Source organism: Nuphar pumila, chromosome 13 (genome assembly GCF_984573655.1).
Source record: "Nuphar pumila chromosome 13, dmNupPumi1.hap1.1, whole genome shotgun sequence".
NCBI lineage: Eukaryota > Viridiplantae > Streptophyta > Magnoliopsida > Nymphaeales > Nymphaeaceae > Nuphar > Nuphar pumila.
The window spans coordinates 9,062,210-9,082,500 of NC_143261.1; the positions used below are offsets into that span (position 1 = coordinate 9,062,210).

Here is a 20,291-nt window from a genome sequence, read left to right on the forward strand (position 1 = left end):
CCTAGTGGGGTGGGGGCCTTGGCTGTTATATGAGCAGTCAAGGTTCGATTCTCATGAGCATTGCCCTGGCAAGCCAACCCATAACATAGGCCCCGGGGCAAGGGTCTAGAGTTTTAGGGCGTGACCAAGTCTTCGTACATTTACGATTTCTTCAGGTTATATAAAAAAAAGGGATAAACCTTTGCTTAGCTCAAGCTTGGCCACTTATTAGGGGTGAGGGGTTAACACTGTTGGGACAGACCGTATATTCCGTGGGTGTTTTCCCGGCCTTCATTTAAAAAAAGAAAAAAAGAAAAAAAGAAAAAAAGAAAGGAAAAACTGATAAAAGCAGAAAGATGACTCCAGAACCTAACGGCAAAAGGGCAGGCGGGACTGATGGACCAGCAGCGGCAAACGGTTCTCCTCCTCCAAACTTTCCCCATCAGCCGACTAGCCGACGGGCTCGAGTCCCACGGCTTCCGCCTGCTCAAGCCCTGGGAGTCAGACCAGTCCCGCGAGGCCTTCCTCATCTCCCGCTGCCGCGACGTGCGGGCCATGCTCGTCGCCGGCCTCGTCCCGGTCGACGACGCCCTCCTGCGGAGCCTCCCCTCCCTCGGCCTCGTCCTCACCACCAGCGCCGGCGTCAACCACATCGACCTCCTCGCCTGCAGGAGCAGAGGCATCGTCGTCGCCAACGCCGGCGACGTGTTCACCGAAGACGTCGCCGATTACGCTGTCAGCCTCCTGCTCGACCTCCTCCGCCGAATCTCCGCCTCCGACCGCCTCCTCCGGCGAGGCCTCTGGTCAACGCCTGGTTTCTGCCAACTCCCTGTTTCTTGCAAGGTAAGCTTCCTTCTTGCAACGTTTTGTTCTGAAGTTTTTCAGGCGTCAGTCGGTCAGTGCTGATATTTTACCAATATTATCGTGAATATGCCGATATTTTATCAATATTATCGTTACCACCCCTTCCACATTGAAGCGCCGATGATAAATTAATGTATAAATGTATAAATGGATTAAGAGGCAACCGTCAGTGAGAGCCACGTTTGGGCCGTCTGCAACGGTACCGGCAGGCTGCTTGAGAAGTGTAAGGCGGCGTGCCCGCCGGAGAAGAGGAAGGTGATCTGGGAGGCGATGAGCGAGAACCATACGAGGAAGAAGGCGACCTGGTTGAGGCTGAAGGAGTCGAGGAAGTAGGCAACAACAAGGTCGAAGGTCAGCGTCGCAATGACGAGGACGCCGCCGAGGGAGAGGAGGAAGAGGGCGGAGGGAGCAAGGGCGATGGCGCTGTAGAGGAAGGGAAGAACCTGGAGGAGGAGCGAGAGGGTTTTCCCGAGGGATCTCCGCCGTTGGAGAAGAGCTTTAGGATTTGAAATTGCTGGGCGGCCATGGCTAGGTGCCGCGGCAGCCCAGCGAGGGATTCCGTCGGGAGGGATCGGCGATCGCATTTTCCTTTTTTTTTTTTACACCAAATGTTAACGACATAATTTAAAGGGTAACCCTAAAAGTTGCTCGCCACGTGGCGAGCATCAGAGGACACAGATCGACGGCCGATACCCTCGAATGACGTGATCTGTGTCCTGCAAATAACGTACATAAACACGACTCTTCTTTTTTGGCTTCTACTAGCTAAGCACTATTTCTTCTGGCCTTTTGTTTTTCTTGGTTCATATACTACACAAATAAAGCACTATACTAATTATTCGAAGCGTAAGTCAATATGCACATGCACTTGATTTGCTTACAACAGATAGGAAACGTATTTACTGGGTAAAGAATTTTATAGTTATAGAACTTATTGAAGGAGATTGCTTTGACTAAATCAGCTTAATGAATATGGTCAGCAGGGTTAAAATAATAGGAATCAACCCTTGTAAAATAATAGGATTTATGTAAACATACCATTTTTTAAAGATTGAAATTTTATATACTGTTAAATTTCAACTCCAATGAAATCCCTATATACACGTAAAAAAACATGATACAAGGGCTGGCTTTTTTTAAACAAAACATGTCGATTACTTTTTGAGGGTTATATATCGAACAAATGAAAAAAATAATTACAGTTTTTGGCTAAAGGTTCCTTACCCATGAGGTAGCAAATATTAGCCCCAATAGTTTTATCTTTTGCTTGAGAGTATTTATTGGGATTAAAAATTGTAATTTTGTATTTTTAGTTTATAATTTTTTCTAAGGTGAATAGTAATCTCTTAGAACAAAATTTTAGAGTCAATAGGTATGCTTAAAAATAAATAAATAAATAAATAAATAAATAAATAAATATATATATATATATATATATATATATATATGGTGGAGGCCCTTCTCTGGATGCGATCAAACGTGCCTAGCGCATTGATCGTGCTAAAAAAGAAAATTTAGTTGCAGTCATGACCTAAAGACTCATTTTTGACACTTTTTGTGTGCACACCCCAACATTGGCCCTCAATGTTGTGCCCCTCACTTTATATATATTGTGTGTTGATCTCGGATTTGGGTTGTTATGCAATCGAACCCAAATCATTTTTTACATTTTTTTAATAAAGAACGCAAAAAATACCATTGAGATCGGAAACCTAGTCGCACTGGCTCAACTTGCCATATTTACTGTCTCCTTCCCAACAGTGTAAACCTGATGCAACTTTTTCAATCAAGCATTTTAAAACAATATTTTCAATAAAAATGTTTCTGCAAACTATGCATCAAATCATAAAAACTGGCTTGCACGAGTGGTGGAGTCCGGGTCAAACTCAGGAAAAGGAAAATACTTTGTATTCAAGCACATAATCTAAACTATACTTTATTGTCTTGAAAATTAAAAGATTAATTAACTAAATAAACAAGAGAGTGTTGCCCCTGCAGAGGGCTTAAACAAATAAAAATAAAGTACCTCATTACAAACCCAACTGAATTGAATTGAATAAAATAAAAACCTATTCTAAAAATAAAAAGAAAGTGTCTTCAGTGCTTCAAGTCTTTAGTTCGTCCCTTCTTTGTTCCTTTTGTATGGTTTGATAAATTGGAGGGCTCCCTGAGGGCCTGAAGGGCCTTTTGAGGGGACCTTTTAGGGACCTCTGAGGGCTCTTTGAGGGTACGAAAAGGACTTCACTGTACGTTTGCACACTTCTCTATACGAATAAAAAACAAAACACAACAGCACGAATAGAACTAAATAAACAAATCTAATAGCTAATGATAAAAAAAATTCAACAAGAACATGATTTAAACTAACTAAAAACAACTAATAACAAGTAACTAACTATGAATAAACTAATAACAAACTAACACTAAATGACAAAATAGTAAAACAACCTAACTAACAATCAAGAACTAATTCAACTACTGACAAGAATCAAGAATTTAACTAACTAATTTAACATTAATAACTAGCAACTAAGAGCAATAAAATCGTACATCAAGAGTTAAAACTATTTAAACTAACTAGATAAATGCCAAAAGGAAACAACGAACTAACTAATTATTAACAAGCATCAACAAGAACTACTGATATCAATAAGGAATGAACGAATCGGCTATGCAAGAGATTAATTAACACTAGTTGTGAAACTAAATGTAAGATTAATAACCAACTAACTATTTACCAAATAAAGATCTAACTGGTGTAACAAACTAATTACTTGAACCAAACTTGTAAACTTAACGCCACTAAAACAAAATAACTGAATTGAGCTGATAAAAATAATTTTACTTGACTCATTAACCGCATGAACTTTAGCCAAACCTAAGTTAATTAATTGATTGAACTAATCATAACACACAACCTAATGTAAGGAAGAAACAATGACTAACAAACAAAATAGGAAAAGAAACAAATTAGTAGATGACGTTAACTTGAATCACTTGTAAAAAAAATTAACCTACGGCTAATGCAAACTATGCAACTCGCTAAAACTGAATAACTAAATAACCTATAATGTAAAACACTATAAACAAATCTGAACTAAACTACTTAAATGTCGTGAATGACATTAATACTAACCTATACTAAGTGATATAACGCTACAACAAAACATGATGAAAACAACTTAGTTATGCTAAAATGCTAATGACTAACACAAAAGAAAAGATCGGTTGAACTAAAAAAATTTATTTTTAAGCTAGTCTAAGTAATGAACAACGAACAAAAATATGCTGAGACTAAATAAAATAACTGTCTATTAAGAAAAGACAACAAAGATTAAACTATGTTATTTGGCTAAAAAAATAATAAAAATATCAAGTAAGGACTAACTGGATTAAAATGAAATCTATATGTTTTTGTCTTTTTATTTTTCAGATGCAAGAAAACTAAACTATCTAAATTGAATCATATGAATATATAGATGATGCAATGATCAAATAAAACTATATGCAATGCTATGCTCTATGCTATGCAAAACTTAAAACTACGGTGAAACGGGAGATAAAGAAGCAAACCGGCCGATCCGCTTTCGACGGATTGGATGAGAAGAGAAGATGGTTAATCCCAGCTAAATGCATGTCTTCCCGACAAAAAGAAAAGGTTGCGGATGACAGATTTGATGAGCGAAGCAAGAAGAAAAAGAAGAAGAAGAAGAAGAAGAAGAAGAAGAAAAGAGAGGGAGAAATCAGCAAGGAGAGAGAATAAGAGAGAGAAGGAAGAGAGAGAGGGAGCAAAGGGGGCATTTTTTCAACAATGGGAAAATCAATTTTCCATGCTGGTTAAAACACTAATTTTCAAAAAGAGTCCGACTGATTTTCAATAATTTCCAAAAAGTGGTTCTTATTAAAAACATGTTCCTCTAATCAAAACTTCCTAAACTAATTAAAATTAGCTAATTACAACCTAATCTAATTAAACTATAATTAAGAAAATCCTAAACTAATAAAAAAAATGCTAAAAACGCAGGGCAAGCTTTGAAATACATGATTTTATGATATTTTCAATTCTAATGCATTTTCTCAAAACTAACGATAAAAATAGGTTTTTAACATGATTTTTTATTGAATCATGCATAAAAAGATGAATAAAATGTGAAACATATACATGATCAAATTCTCCCATGCTAATCGTTTGCTAGTCTTCGAGCAAATTGAAGCAAAAAATAAAAATACTAAACTAATCAAAACAAAAACCTAACTCACTTTCGTAGGAATCATGGTTGCATTTAGCATACGCAACAAGCCCTTTTAACCCCTGGGTTACCGCAGTGGACTAGTAAGGTCTCGTGAGGATTTGCAGTGATGCTACCCTCACACATCTATGTCATGTATGTATAAAACTTCAACTTCAAAACCATTAGGCAATTGAGGAGTTTGTTTTTACAAATATTTCATGCCATTACATTTTCAAAATATAATTAGAGTCTTTTACATGCCACTAGAGAATAAATTTTTTTCTTTTACTTTTCTAAATATCATAATTATTTATGTTTTATTCTCATAAAATCAGATATGTACATATTATTTACTAATGTAACGCCCCAAAAATCCAGGACTTGTAACTTTTAGAATAGTTTAGAAAGCTTTGAAATCATAAAATTATCAGAGTCTAAATAGTACTTCAGCGGAAAATGATATTTTTAAAACAAAAAGTTGATGGACCTTGAGCGCATTACAACGTAAACTTTCCTTTACCGAATTCCGCACAACTATTGAAATCAAAGGGTTTTAAAATGCAATTTCAATGATTTAGAATTTGTTTGTTGAAACCAATAAGAAGTTTACTAAAACAATTTTAGTAACTCAATAAAAAGAGGAATTTTGAAATACACTTTATACCAAATTTACCAACATGTCCTCAGGAGCGAAACGTCAGGGAAAGAGCTCTATCTTGATCTCATCGCGTCATCGTGTCATTGCAGAGTGTATCACCTATGCATCACTTGCCCATAAAATGGGTCAGTTTCACTAAAAAGTGGTAGGTGCACATACAAGACGATATAGAACATAGTTAAGCAAAATAATTTAATATGTCAAGTAGACAGACAATTATATAGCAATTTAGTTTCAACAGATTCATGGAGCAACTATCATGAGCAAAATGCTAAAACTATTACAAGCGTTTCACTGGCACAAGTAGGCTAATTATTATAAGCAAATAACTGCATAAGAAATTTAACTAGCAAAATACAAGGCTTCATCAACCACACACACACAATTCCATAAGTATTGAACCTGTTGTACACTATAACTTTCATACGCGTATTACTCAACAAATTGTGTGATCGGATTGAAATTATGTTTCGATATTAACTGGCCAAGTGGGTACGCACAAGGCACGACTCTAGAAACAACCTAGACTGATCCGGGGGTTTATTATGCTGTATTTTATGATAACCCGGATAGCTGACTGAGTCCGCACTTAAGGGGACGGTCAGTGACCAAGAGAGAAATCCCCAAAGCAGCATAAACAATGGATGCATCCCAAACATGGAGAGCTACCACCTAAGATAATTATAGTAGTCCCCTTCTCCTAACTCCGATGACTGGAGAAGCCGAGTCTTTTGCTCGTAACTGCCATTAATGACTTGTCCATCGAAGTTTTTGTACCTTCCCGTCCTCTCTCTTGACAGGAGTCAGCGGTTCGAATGATTACATCAGGGGTAGTTAACTGAAGACCCATTCTACATACTTTGGTCTTTCGACACAACTCGAGTATCTTGCCGGTGAAGGCGGAAATCATCACTTATTTAGGTGATCTCAACATTTTGTTATTTGCACTCATCAAGGTTGCCACAACCTACTCATCCAATCATCGCAACGTAAGAAGACGTACTTGTCAAAAGTACGACTACGATGAAAGGGATATGATTTCACCAAAGAAACCCCAACAGATATTATCTGCAAAAGAAGTAACCCAACACAATTTGGCAAGATAAGTCTTGAATTCATTTCAAAAATATTTTGCATATTTCATGATACAAGGTTGTCTCGGATCTCTCGTCCGATCATCAAAGTACTTAACACGTCGTGCATGACTAAAAGTACGCTACACCAAAAATGGAGGTGCGTAGGCTTCTCAAAAGGAACACCCAACACACAACTTCATAACGATCCAAAGAATATAGGAGTGCTCATTTGACACGATTCATCCTTAAAAGCCACAATGCCACATTAAGTCATTCACACAAGGCACAATACTATCAATCTTGCATCCAAAATTTATCTTAGTATCGACATGCGACACTATATTGATAAATGAAGAATGGGTCCTTCAACAGAACCCCACTCATTCATAGGCTCATGCCCCTGATCGGGGTTATTTAAATTGAGCCGCAACTTGAATCAAGGTTATAAAACATTTCTCCCAAGTGTGTGGACTTGGGAGGACCCAAATGTGACTTCGCAATCCTGCGAGACTTAAAACTTAACTTTGCAAAAGCTGTGCATTTTGAAGAGTACTGGGTTTGCAGAAGGAAATCCTCTTTAAAAGAACTATAGCGCACAAGCGCAACTTCTAGTGTTTTGAAAACAACTGAAATCAGGTTAGGCACAAGACTACATTTATGTAAGTACATATTTACCATAAGTGTGAGCATATGCAGATTACAACATGACAACAAGCAACTCTCGACTTACAATGCCGCACATCGAGCGAAAAGCACATAAAAACACACGAGGTACCAAAACCATACATTGACCACTTATATAGGCAAACACATAAGGTCCTAAGTAATACACGAGACACGAAGTCGTACCTCACTCAAAGGAAACGTGCAGGCAAAAATGTATGCAAGCAAACAAGGGCATATGTATTTCAAGAAATACGAAACCACAACTCATAAGCAACTATGCAAAATAATGATCGAAGAATGAAATTGTACATAGACCCATAGGAACGTACATGCAAGTATATATGCAAGCAATTAAGGGTATAAGTATTGCAAAAAGTATGAAACCACCTTCAACCACATAAGCAAATACGCAAATTAATACTCAAAGAGTAAAATCATACCTTGACTCATAAATATGCAGACAAGAAAATATGCAATGCAGAAGCAATATAAATCTATGCATATCTAGCATGGGCATCTTAATTATTTCAACTTAAATAGGTTCATTTATTGCCCTTTTCTACGACTTTACCCTACCTTGGGATGTCGTGCAGCTGCGTGCGTCTACGAGTGTAGATGATACGAGGCTCAGGCCGCGGAGCCAGAGCGGGGTTCGATACGAAGTCTGCAAAAGTATGAGTATTCAACGCTACATTATTTATCATGCAAAGAAAAGAAGTCAGGTCTGTCGATCGAAAAAGAGAGAGGCAGCAGGGGTGTGCCCCTATTGGCCGAAAACAGAAAAGCGACAGGGGGCGAGCCCCTGCCGGCCGACAACAGCGGGGCGACAGGGGATGAGCCCTTGTCGAAAACAGCGAGGCGGCAGGGGGCCAGCCCCTGCCGACCACAGCGAAGCGGCAGGGGTCGAGCCCCTGCCGACAACAACGAGATGGCAGGGGGGCAGCCCCTGCCGACTGCATCGAAGCGGCAGGGGGGCCAGCCCCTGCCGACAGCACGAGACGGCAGGGGACCAGCCCCTGCCGGCAGCATCGATGCGGCAGGGGGCAGCCCCTGCCGACAACAATGAAGCGGTAGGGGCTGAGCCCTTGCCGACAACCAAGAGACGGCAAGGCTAGCCCTTGCCGACAGCAACAAGGAGGCAGGGGGCCAACCCCTGCCGACAGAGAGAGGGAGAGAGCTCGGGACGGGGGTGACAGGGGGACACGCCCCTGCGTGCAGAGAATCAAGGGGGCAGCAGGGGGATATCCCCTGCCCTCCTAGAAGCCAAGATGCGGCAGGGGGCAAGCCCCTGCCAGCCCAGCAAAACAAAGGGCGACAGGGGCATTGCCCCTGCCAGCCGAGACAGGAAGGCGGCAGGGGCACTACCCCTGCGCGCCAAAACCCTAGAGGCAGCGGGGCGAGCCCCTGCCTGCCGGCAAACAGGAAGCGGCAGGGGCATTGCCTACCGGTGATCGAGAGGCGGCAGGGGGACTAACCCCTGCTAGAGAGAGAGACCGGGGCGACAGCAGCCACCAACCTCCTGCCGACCCCTTCGCAGGCCACAGAGGAGAGGGGGGGAGCGGCAAGGGCCGTGCGCCGCCTGTCGGCCTCCCGGCGAGGTGACAAAGAAAGGGGGGGGGGGGAAGAGAGAGAAGAAGAGGGAGGAGAAGAGGCGTACCTGAGAGGCGGTGGCCGACGTCGGCGTGGGTCGCAGCGACGACGCTGGTGGCGAGCGCAACAAAGGAGGAGGGGGGTCGTCGCGAGGGGATCGAAGGGCTGCGAAAGGGAGGCGTGCCTCCCCTCGCCCTCCTACACAGGTCTTAAAGGCACAGGGGGGGGCGATGAACAATGGGTTTCCCCTTATCTCCCCGAAATCGCAGGTGGAGGGGGGGGGGTGTTGCGGCGATCGGGAAGAGGATTTAAAATCCTCTTCCTGAGTCGGGTTACTAAAACCCTAATGAAAAGGGGCCCGGGTCGGGTCGGGTCCGGACCCGACCCGGCCCTGGTCCAATACAATTTTTTTTTTTAAAAAAGAAACATGGGTTTTACAACTAATCCTCATTTATATGCTTTATGCACATGTTTTCTCAATAATTATATCTAAGTAGTGGACTTTTTCTTTTATGCTTTTTTTTCTTGATTTTTAATTTTCCACACCTTTTATTTCTTTCTTTTGTTGAGCACTATATCAAATTTACAGTTTTCGTCACTCATGTAACAAGTTTTGGGTCAGTGACTCCCAGGCCAAACGACCTTAGTGTACTAGATACTAAGTACCCCTCAGACTTAATCGCTTAAGTCACTAGACCTTTAATTTTTATAGTTTTACGTATAGTCTGCTTCTTGTCATGTGCAATGTCAACATCTATTAGGCTCGCTATAAAGTCTATGTAACGGGCTTTCGGGCCGGTAGCTCCTGAGCCAGATGACTTTAGGACACTAGGTGTAAACACCTCTCATGCTCTACTTGCTCGAACAAAATAGGCCACATATATTAACTTAGACAAAGAAGTGACTTTCATTGTTATCCTTTTTGACATGGGAATCAAACACCTCAACTTGCGTCTGATCACAACAACTAGGGAATGCAAACAGAGCAAACAACTAAACGTATGCTCTTTTTCACTTTTTGAGCTCTTCTTTTCAATGTTGTTCATTTGCTTAGTTTTTAAAAAATAAATTATGCATATTCATACTTATGATTCAAAATAAACTTAACATGCATCTATCGCCATTTCATTGAAATCCACATAAACAACCATATTTTTTTAGATCAGTGTCAGAATTTTTTTTTTGGGGCTTAAAAATTTTCTAAAAACATTAGATTATGTAAAGCATTCATATAAGTTCAAACTCATTCCTTAAAAGCTCAATTTTTATAAGTTGTCATCAAAAGTACAAGTACAAAGACCAAAAAAATTTGGGTGTACAAACTACACCCTCCCCCATGCTTGAATGACATTGTCCTCTGTGACACTCCCTCTATATGAATGCGTATGAGAAAAAAAATAACTGAGAGAAAAGAGGTAGTAGAAGTCACTTAATCCACACTGTGGAGCCTTACCTGATACAACATATGAATGGTTCTGCACAGATTCCACCTGTCTACTTGTTATACAACTAAGAAAAATATACCAACAATACAATGCCTACATGCTCGATCATTCATGCTCACTAAAGAAGAAGACTAACTAAAACTAAAAAACTACTAAGACTACTAATAGTATATCACAAATGTGGGCTACCTCTCATAAAGCACTAGGTTTTACGTACTCAGCCAGACGAATCTCTAGTGACCCTTCATCGTCCTTGAGATTAATGCACGTGAAGTCATGCTCAATCAGGGGCTCTGAGGAAAAGAGTATCATCTGTGACACTGCACACTATGTTTCCTCTAAGTCTACCCCTATAAATTCTATAATTACTCTGGAACCTGAATTGACGGAGCTTAGTCTCCATGTAGAAATTAGTCTCAAAGGATGGAGAGCCATAAATCGAACGATGAGCAAGACACATCCAACTGTGGATCAAATCTCTTTTCTCTAACGTCTGTCACCTGGAGGCAATCGTCATGTCCTGTCGCTCTCGTGACAATATCAAAGATATGTAATCGTAACCGCTTGTTACCGGAAGAAACATCCATCGCCCCAGTATGACAATCGATACAAGCATGGGCAGTGGCCAAGAACGGTCTGCCCAAAATGATGAAGATCTGGTGAGCGACAGCAGTGCCCTCCATGTCCAGAACAAGAAAATCGATAGGAAAGTAGAAGTCCTCGACCTTAACTAACACATCTTTCAAGATTCCTCGCGGACGCTTGGTAGACCTGTTAGCCAACTACAAGACGGTAGTCGTGGGCTTTAGATCCTCAATCCTAAAAGTGTTATACAGGAAACCTGGCAAAATATTCATAATTGCCCCAAAATGGAGCAATGCACGCTCGATAGTCATATTCCCAATAACACACGAGATAATCAATGTCTTAAGATCCTTGAGATTGGGTGGGGCTTGGTGTCAAAACACGGAGCTCACCTGCTTAGTCAAGAAGATCGTCTTGGGCAACAACCTCGCTTTTCTCTTCTGTGTGCAAAGTTCTTTGAAGAACTTTGCATAAGCAGACACTTGTTGGATGACGTCAAGTAGGGGGATGTTTATGTGAACCTGCTTGAACATGTCAAGCATCTCGTGCATGCACACCTCATGCTTGCCAAAATCAATCGGTTTGGCCAAGGCCTCAAGGAAAGGGGCTCTGAGAATATACGAAGAAGGCAATAACGCCAAAAATTTGATACAACTTTTTTAACAAAACATTTTAAAAAAATATTTTCAATAAAAATGTTTGTGCAAATCATTCATCAAATCATAAAAACCAGCTCGCACGAGTGGTGGAGTCTGGGTCAAACTAAGGGAACGGAGAATACTTTGTATTCAAGCACATAATCTAAACTACTCTTTTTTACCTTGAAAAATAAATGATTAATTAACTAAATAAATAAGATAGTGCTGCCCCTGCAGAGGGCTTAAGCAAATAAAAATAAAGTGCCTTATTACAAACTCAAATGAATTGATTTGAATAAAATAAAAGACTATTCTAAAAATAAAAGAAAGTGTCTTCAGTGCTTCAAGTCTTTAGTTTGTCCCTTTTTTGCCCCATTTGTTCTCTTTTGTATGGTTTGATAAATTAGAGGGCTCCCTGAGGGCCTGAAAGGCCTTTTGAGGGGACCTCAGAGGGCTCTTCGAGGGTACGAAAAGGGCTTCACCACACGTTCTCACTGTTCCTTGCCGGAATAAAAAACAAAACAGAGCAGTACGAATAGAACTAAACAGAAAAATCTAATAGTTAATGACAAAAAAAATTCAGCAAGAACAAGATTTAAACTAACTAAAACCAAACTAATAACAAGTAACTAACTATGAATAAACTAATAAGAAACTAACACTAAATGACAAAATAGTAAAACAACCTAACTAACAATCAAGAACTATTTCAACTTCTAACAAGAATCAAGAATTTAACTAACTAATTTAACATTAATAACTAGCAACTAAGAGCAATAAAATCGTACATCAAGAGTTTAAACTATTTAAACTAACTAGATAAATGCCAAAAGGAAACAACGAACTAACTAATTATTAACAAACATCAACAAGAACTACTGATATCAATAAGGAATGGACTAATCGGCTATGCAAGAGATTAATTAACACTAGTTGTGAAACTAAATGTAAGATTAATAACCAACTAACTATTTACCAAATAAAGATCTAACTGGTGTAACAAACTAATTACTTGAACCAAACTTGTAAACTTAAAGCCACTAAAACAAAATAACTGAATTGAAACCAGAGGGAAAGTATCTAATCATTAAAGACATGAATGTACGCTGATAAAAATAATTTTACTTGACTCATTAACCGCATGAACTTTAGCCAAACCTAAGTTAATTAATTGATTGAACTAATCATAACACGCAACCTAATGCAAGGAAGTAACAATGACTAACAAACAAAATAGGAAAATAAACAAATTCGTAGAGCACATTATACTTGAATCACTTGTAAAAAAAATTAACCTACGGCTAATACAAACTATGCAACTCGTTAAAACTGAATAACTAAATAACCTTTAATGTAAAACACTATAAACAAATCCGAAATATCGTGAATGACATTAACTCTAACCTATACTATGTGATATAACGCTACAACAAAACACGATGAAAACAATGTAGTTATGCTAAAACGCTAATGACTAACACAAATGAAAAGATCCACTAAACTAAAAAAAATTATTTTTAAGCTAGTCTAAGTAATGAACAACGAACAAAAATATGTTGGGACCAAATAAAATAACTGTCTACTAAGAAAAGATGACATGGATTAAAATATGTTATTTGGCTAAAAAAATAATAATAAAAATATCAAGAAACGGCTAACTGGATTAAAACGAAATCTATAATTTTTTTGTCTTTTTATTTTTCAGATGCAAGAAAACTAGCAGATGATGCAATGATCAAATAAAACTATTTGCAATGCTATGCAAAACCTAAAACTACGGTGAAACGGGTGAGAAAGAAGCAAACTGTATGATTCGCTTCTGACAGATTGGATGAGAATAAAAGATGGTTAATCCCAGTTGAACGCACGCCTCTCCGATGAAAAGAAAAGCTTGCCGATGACGGATTGGATGAGAGAAGCAAGAAGAAAAAGAAGAAAAAAAGAGAGGGAGAAATCGACAAAGGAGAGATAATAAGAGAGAGAAGGAAGACAGAGAGGGAGCAAAGGGGGCATTTTTTCAACAATGGGAGAAGTGATTTTCCCTGCTTAAAGAATCCTATTTATACTACTATAATTAGGTTAAAACACTAATTTTCAAAAAGAGTCCGACTGATTTTCAATAATTTTCAAAAAATGGTTCTTATTAAAAACGTGTTTCTCTAAAAATCAAAACTTCCTAAACTAATTAAAATTAGCTAATTACAACCTAATCTAACTATACTATAATTAAGAAAATCTTAAACTAATAAAAAAACACTAAAAATGCAGGGCAAGCTTTGAAATACATGATTTTATGATATTTTCAACTCTAATGCAGTTTTTTAAAACTAACGATAAAACTAGGTTTTTAACGTGATTTTTTATTGGATCATGCATAAAATAAGATGAATAAAATGTGAAATATATACATGATCAAATTCTCCCATGCTAATCGTTTGCTAGTCTTCGAGCAAATTGAAGCAAAAATAAAAAATACTAAACTAATAAACACAAAAGCCTAACTCACTTTCATAGGAATCATGGTTGCATTTAGCATATGCAACAAGCCTTTTTAACCCCTGGGTTATCGCAGTGGACAAGTAAGGTCTCATGAGGGTTTGCAGTGATGCGACCCACACACATCTATGTCATGTATGTATAAAAATTCAACTTCAAAACCAATAGGCAATTGAGAAGTTTGTTTTTACAAATATTTCATGCCATTACATTTTCAAAACATAATTAGAGTCTTTTACATGCCACTACAGAATAAAACTTTTTCTTTTACTTTTCTAAATATTATAATTATTTATGCTTTATTCTCATAAAATCAGATATGTACATATTATTTACTAATCCTCATTTATATGCTTTCTGCACAGGTTTTCTCAATAATTATATCTAAGCGGTGAACTTTTTCTTTTATGTTTTTTTTCTTTTTGTTGATTTTTAATTTTCCACATTTTTTATTTCTTTTTTTTGTTGAGCACTATATCAAATTTACAGTTTTCGTCACCCATATAACGAGCTTTGGGTCAGTGACTCCCAGGCCAAACGACCTTAGTGTACCAGATACTAAGTACCCCTCAGACTTAATCGGTTAAGTCACTAGACCTTCAATTTTCATAGTTTTACGTATAGTCTGCTTCTTGTCATGTGCAGTGTCAACATCTATTAGTTTCTCTATAAAACCTGTATAACGGGCTTTCGGGCCGGTAGCTCCCGAGCCAGATGGATTTAGGGCACCAGGTGTAAACATCCCTTAGGCTCTACTTGCTCGAACAAAATAGTCCACAGATATTAACTTAGACAAAGAAGTGACTTTCTTTGTTATCTTTTTCAACATGGGAATCAAACACTTCAACTTGCGTCTGAGCCTAGCTACTAGGGAATACAAAGAGATCAAACAACTAAACGTATGCACTTTTTTTACTTTTTGAGCTCTTCTTTTTCAATGTTGTTCATTTGCTTACTTTTTCAAAAATAAAATATGCATATTCATACTTATGATTCAAAATAAACTCTAACATGCATCCTTCTCCATTTTGTTGAAATCCACATAAACAACCATGTTTTTCTAGATCAGTGTGAGGAAAAAATTTTATGGGGGCTTAAAAATTCTCTAAAAATATTAGATTATGTAAAACATTCGTATAAGTTCAAACTCATTCCTTAAAAGCCCAAATTTTATGAGTTGTCATCAAAAGTGCAAGTAGAAAGACAAAAAATTGGGTGTGCAAACTACACCCTCCCCCATGCTTGAATGACACCGTCCTCAGTGACACTCCTCTTTGCTTGCACGAAACTATATGAATGCTTATGAGAACAAAAATAAGTGAGAGAAAAGGGGTAGAAGTCACCTAATCAACACTGTGAAACCTTACCTGATACGGCATATGAGTGGTTCGGCATAGATTCCACCTGTCTACCTGTTATGCAACTAAGAAAAATATTTCAACAATGCAATGCCTACATGCTCGATCATTCATGCTCACGAAAGAAGAAGACTAACTAAAAACAGAAAACTACTAAGGTTACTAATAGTACATCAGAAATATAGGTTGCCTCATATAAAGCACTAGGTTTTACGTCCTCAGCTAGACGGATCTCTGGAGACCCTTCATCGTCCATGAGATCAATGGACGTGAAGTCATACTCAATTAGGGGCTCTGAGGAAAAGAGTGTCATCTGTGACATTGTGCACTATATTTCCTCTAACTCTACCCCTATAAATTCTACAATGACTCTAAAACCTGAAAGGATGGAGCTTAGTCTCCCTGTAGATACTAGTCTCAAAGAATGGAGAGCCATAAACTGAACAACGAGCAAGACACACATCTAACTGTGGATCAAATATCTTCCCTGTGACGTCTGTCACCTGGAGGCAATCGCCATGTCCTGTCGCTCTCGTGGCAACATCATAGATATGTAATCGTAATCGCTTATTGCCGAAGGAAACCTCCATCGCCCCAATATGACAATCGATACGAGCATGGACAGTAGCCAAGAACGGTCTGTCCAAAATGATGGGGATCTGGTAAGCGACAATAGTACCCTTCATGTCCAGAACAAGAAAATTGACACCGAAGTATAAGTCCTCGACTTTAACTAACACATCATCCAAGATTCCTCGTGGATGCTTGGTAGACCTGTCAGCCAACTGCAAGACAGTAGCCGTGGGCTTCAGATCCCCAATCCCAAAAGTGTCATACAGGAAACCCGGTTAAATGTTCACACTTGCCCCAAGATGGAGCAATGCATGCTCGATAGTCATGTTCCTTATAACACATGAGATGATCAGTGCCCTAGGATCCTTGAGCTTGGGTGAGGCTTGGTGCCAAAACACGAAGCTCACCTACTTAGTCAAGAAGATCATCTTGGGCAACGACCTCACTTTTCTCTTCTGAGGAACTTTGCATAACCAGACACTTGTTGGATGGCGTCAAGCAAGGGGATGTTTATGTGAACCTGCTTGAACATGTCAAGCATCTCGTGCATGCACACCTCATACTTGCCGAAATCAATCGGTTTGGCCAAGGCCTCAGGAAAAGGGGCTCTGAGAATATACGAAGAAGGCAACAACACCAAAAATTTGATACAACTTTTTTAACAAAGCATTTTAAAATAATATTTTTAATAAAAACGTTTGTGCAAATCGTGCATCAAATCATAAAAACCAGCTCGCACGAGTGGTGGAGTCTGGGTCAAACTAAGGGAACGGGTAATACTTTGCATTCAAGCACACAATCTAAACTACGCTTTATTACCTTGAAAAATAAAAGATTAATTGACTAAATAAACAAGAGAGTGCTGCCCCTGCAGATGGCTTAAGCAAATAAAAATAAAGTGCCTTATTACAAACCCAAATGAATTGAATTGAATAAAATAAAAGCCTATTCTAAAAATAAAAGAAAGTGTCTTCAGTGTTTCAAGTCTTTAGTCCATCCCCTTTTTGCCCCTTTTGTATGGTTTGATAAATCAGAGGGCTCCTTGAGGGCCTGAAAGGCCTTTTGAGGGGACTTCAGAGGGCTCTTCGAGGGTACGAAAAGGGCTTCACTGCACGTCCGCACTGTTCCTTGCCCGAATAAAAAACAAAACAGAGCAGTACGAATGGAACTAAACAAAAAAATCTAATAGCTAATGACAAAAAAAATCAACAAGAACAAGATTTAAACTAACTAAAAACAAACTAATAACAAACTAATAACAAGTAATTAACTATGAATAAACTAATAACAAACTAACACTAAATGACAAAATAGTAAAACAACCTAACTAACAATCAAGAACTAATTCAACTACCAACAAGAATCAAGAATTTAACTAACTAATTTAACATTAATAACTAGCAACTAAGTGCAATAAAATCATACATCAAGAGTTAAAACTATTTATCCTAACTAGATAAATGCCAAAAGGAAATAACAAACTAACTAATTATTAACAAGCATCAACAAGAACTGCTGCTATCAATAAAGAATGAGCTAATCGGCTATGCAAGAGATTAATTAACACTAGCTATGAAACTAAAATGTAAGATTAATAACCAACTAACTATTTACCAAATAAAGATCTAACTGGTGTAACAAACTAATTACTTGAACCAAACTATGTAAACTTAAAGCCATTAAAACAAAATAACTGAATTAAAACCAGAACAGAAGATGGTTAATCCCAGTTGAATGCACGCCTCCCTGACAAAAAGAAAAGGTTGCCGACGTCGGATTGGATGAGAGAAGCAAGAAGAAAAAAAAGAAGAAGAAGAAAAGAGAGGGAGAAATCGGCAAGGAGAGAGAATAAGAGAGAGCGGGAGCAAAGGGGGCATTTTTTCAACAATTGGAAAAACGATTTTCCATGCTTAAAGAATCCTATTTATACTACTATAATTAGGTTAAAACACTAATTTTCAAAAAGAGTTCGATAGATTTTTAACTATGTCACATGGGTGCGGGTGCGGGCGCGGGTGCGGGTGCGGGGATTCGGCACTTCCAAAAAACTCGGGTGCGGGGGTGCGGCAGGGGCAAAAATGTAATAAGTAATATATATATATATATATATATATATATATAAAGGGGGTTGGGGAATAGGCAGGGTTTTTTTTAAAAAGGGGGTTGGGGAATAGGCGGGGTTTTTTTTTTAAACTTTGCAGCTGTCAGCAGCTGACAGGCAGCTGCTGCTGTTGTCAGCAGCTGACAGACAGCTGTGCTGACAGCTGCTGTCAGCAGCTGTGCGTGAAAACTGAAAAACTTTATGCTAGTCTGTCAGCAGCTGACAGACTAGCATAAAGTTTTTTAAAAAAAAAATCGAAGCCCATTTGGGCAAATTTTTTTTTTTTAAAAATGGACATTAATGATCCTGGGTGCGGTCAACGCACCCAGGATCGAGTTGACCGCACCCGGTGCGGCACCCGCACCCGCACCCGCGTCGAGTCGCGTCGACGCGGGTGCGGCACCCTCCTAGCCGAATCCCAATTTTTAAAAAGAGGTTCTTATTAAAAACGTGTTTATGTAAAAATCAAAACTTCCTAAACTAATTAAAATTAGCTAATTACAACCTAATCTAACTAAACTATAATTAAGAAAATTCTAAACTAATAAAAAAATACTAAAAACGTAGGGCAAGCTTTGAAATGCATGATTTTCTGATATTTTCAATTCTAATGCGGTTTCTCAAAACTAACGATAAAAATGAGTTTTTAACGCAATTTTTTTACTGAATCATGCATAAAATAAGATGAATAAAATGTGAAATATATGCATGATCAAAACCCATGGCGTAGCCCTTGCCCTCATTAATACAAAGAGTTTGACACTCATGGGAATGAAATTCTGACCGCCCCCTCCACTGCACCAAACCCCTTGGGGCTACAATATTTTTTTTCCTCCACTGTTACAAAAACTCGGGCTGGCAAAAATTTTCTCGACCCGGTACATGCGTGACCCGCTGGGCTGGCCCACTAGAACAAATCCTGATCCTGATCTGCCTCACGTTGTTATAGAGTCAATACGATCATTGCAAAAATGCAGACCTATTTAAGTATTTTGGGATGGGTTCCGGTCTGAGTGGTCTCAACCTCAGGTCCCCAAGTCAACCCAAACTGAAATCAAACCTGACTTGATTTGAAGCCCAATAAAAGTTGTGTTATTCTTTCATAAATTTTAGGATTTTCATGTACATCTCTCTCTCTCTGACATGGATAGTACTTCCTGCACTAAAACTCATCCTTACTTTTTTTGTTGATTTGATGATCTCTTCTCTATTCATTGCTACTTAAAGTGTATCTGTAATATTTCAAAAGTTAGGCATGTGTTTGAAAATATGCTAAAAGTTAAGCTTGTTTTTGTAATTTTTTCTTATATTTATGATCACCATTCTAGTCAGAAAATGCGATTTCTTAATATTTAAACTTCTTAAAAAGCAAGGTATAATGAGATAGCTTGCTGGTTAGGTCTCTCTCATAAGTCATAACTAAGCAGCTTCGTGTAAAAAGCAAACACAATTGTTTGGAATTTGGATACCGCAAGCGGGGATTTTGGTTTACGTTGATCACACCATGCATTGGAGTTGTTGCAATAAGAGGCAGGGAAGTGCGAGAGTGCCAAATGTTGTGCCTTTTAAGTCTCTTGATTTCTCTTGATTTTCTAGGATTTTTTTAAATTAATGAGGTTCATATTTACCTGGTCATTTATCATCTAGCCAAAAAAATTTCATGTTAATTCAAATTAGAAGCAATTTTCATGTACATGCATGTGTGCTTACAAATTTTTTTATTCTTCACTAAAGACAGCCAACGCTGTGCAGGTAGGAGGGAAGCGTGTAGGCATAGTTGGCCTAGGGAGAATTGGTTCAGCAATTGCAAGAAGGCTAGAGGCCTTCGGCTGCATTATATCATACAGTTCAAGAACTAAGAAACCCTTGGTTCCTTTCACCTATTTTGCTGAGGTGCGTGATCTCGCTGCGGAAAGTGATGCTCTTGTATTGGCATGCGCTTTGACGGAAGAGACACACCACATTGTTGACAAGGAGGTGCTGTCTGCACTGGGGAAGAATGGAGTGGTGATCAACATAGGACGAGGGGC

The 20,291-nt window shown here is 38.7% G+C and overlaps 1 protein-coding gene across 1 annotated transcript in view; it reads left to right on the forward strand.

Annotated features, from left to right (window-relative positions):
* Positions 1 to 371: 371 nt before the first annotated feature.
* Positions 372 to 20,291, forward strand: part of LOC149817696 (glyoxylate/hydroxypyruvate reductase HPR3-like) — a 20,233-nt gene continuing 313 nt past the window's right edge. The window contains exons 1-2 of the mRNA XM_089985089.1: positions 372 to 822; positions 20,014 to 20,291. The exon at positions 20,014 to 20,291 is cut by the window's right edge and continues 313 nt beyond it. Coding sequence (XP_089841215.1) covers positions 376 to 822; positions 20,014 to 20,291 — 725 coding nt within the window. The 5' untranslated portion in view covers positions 372 to 375. The remainder of the gene's footprint in view (positions 823 to 20,013) is intronic.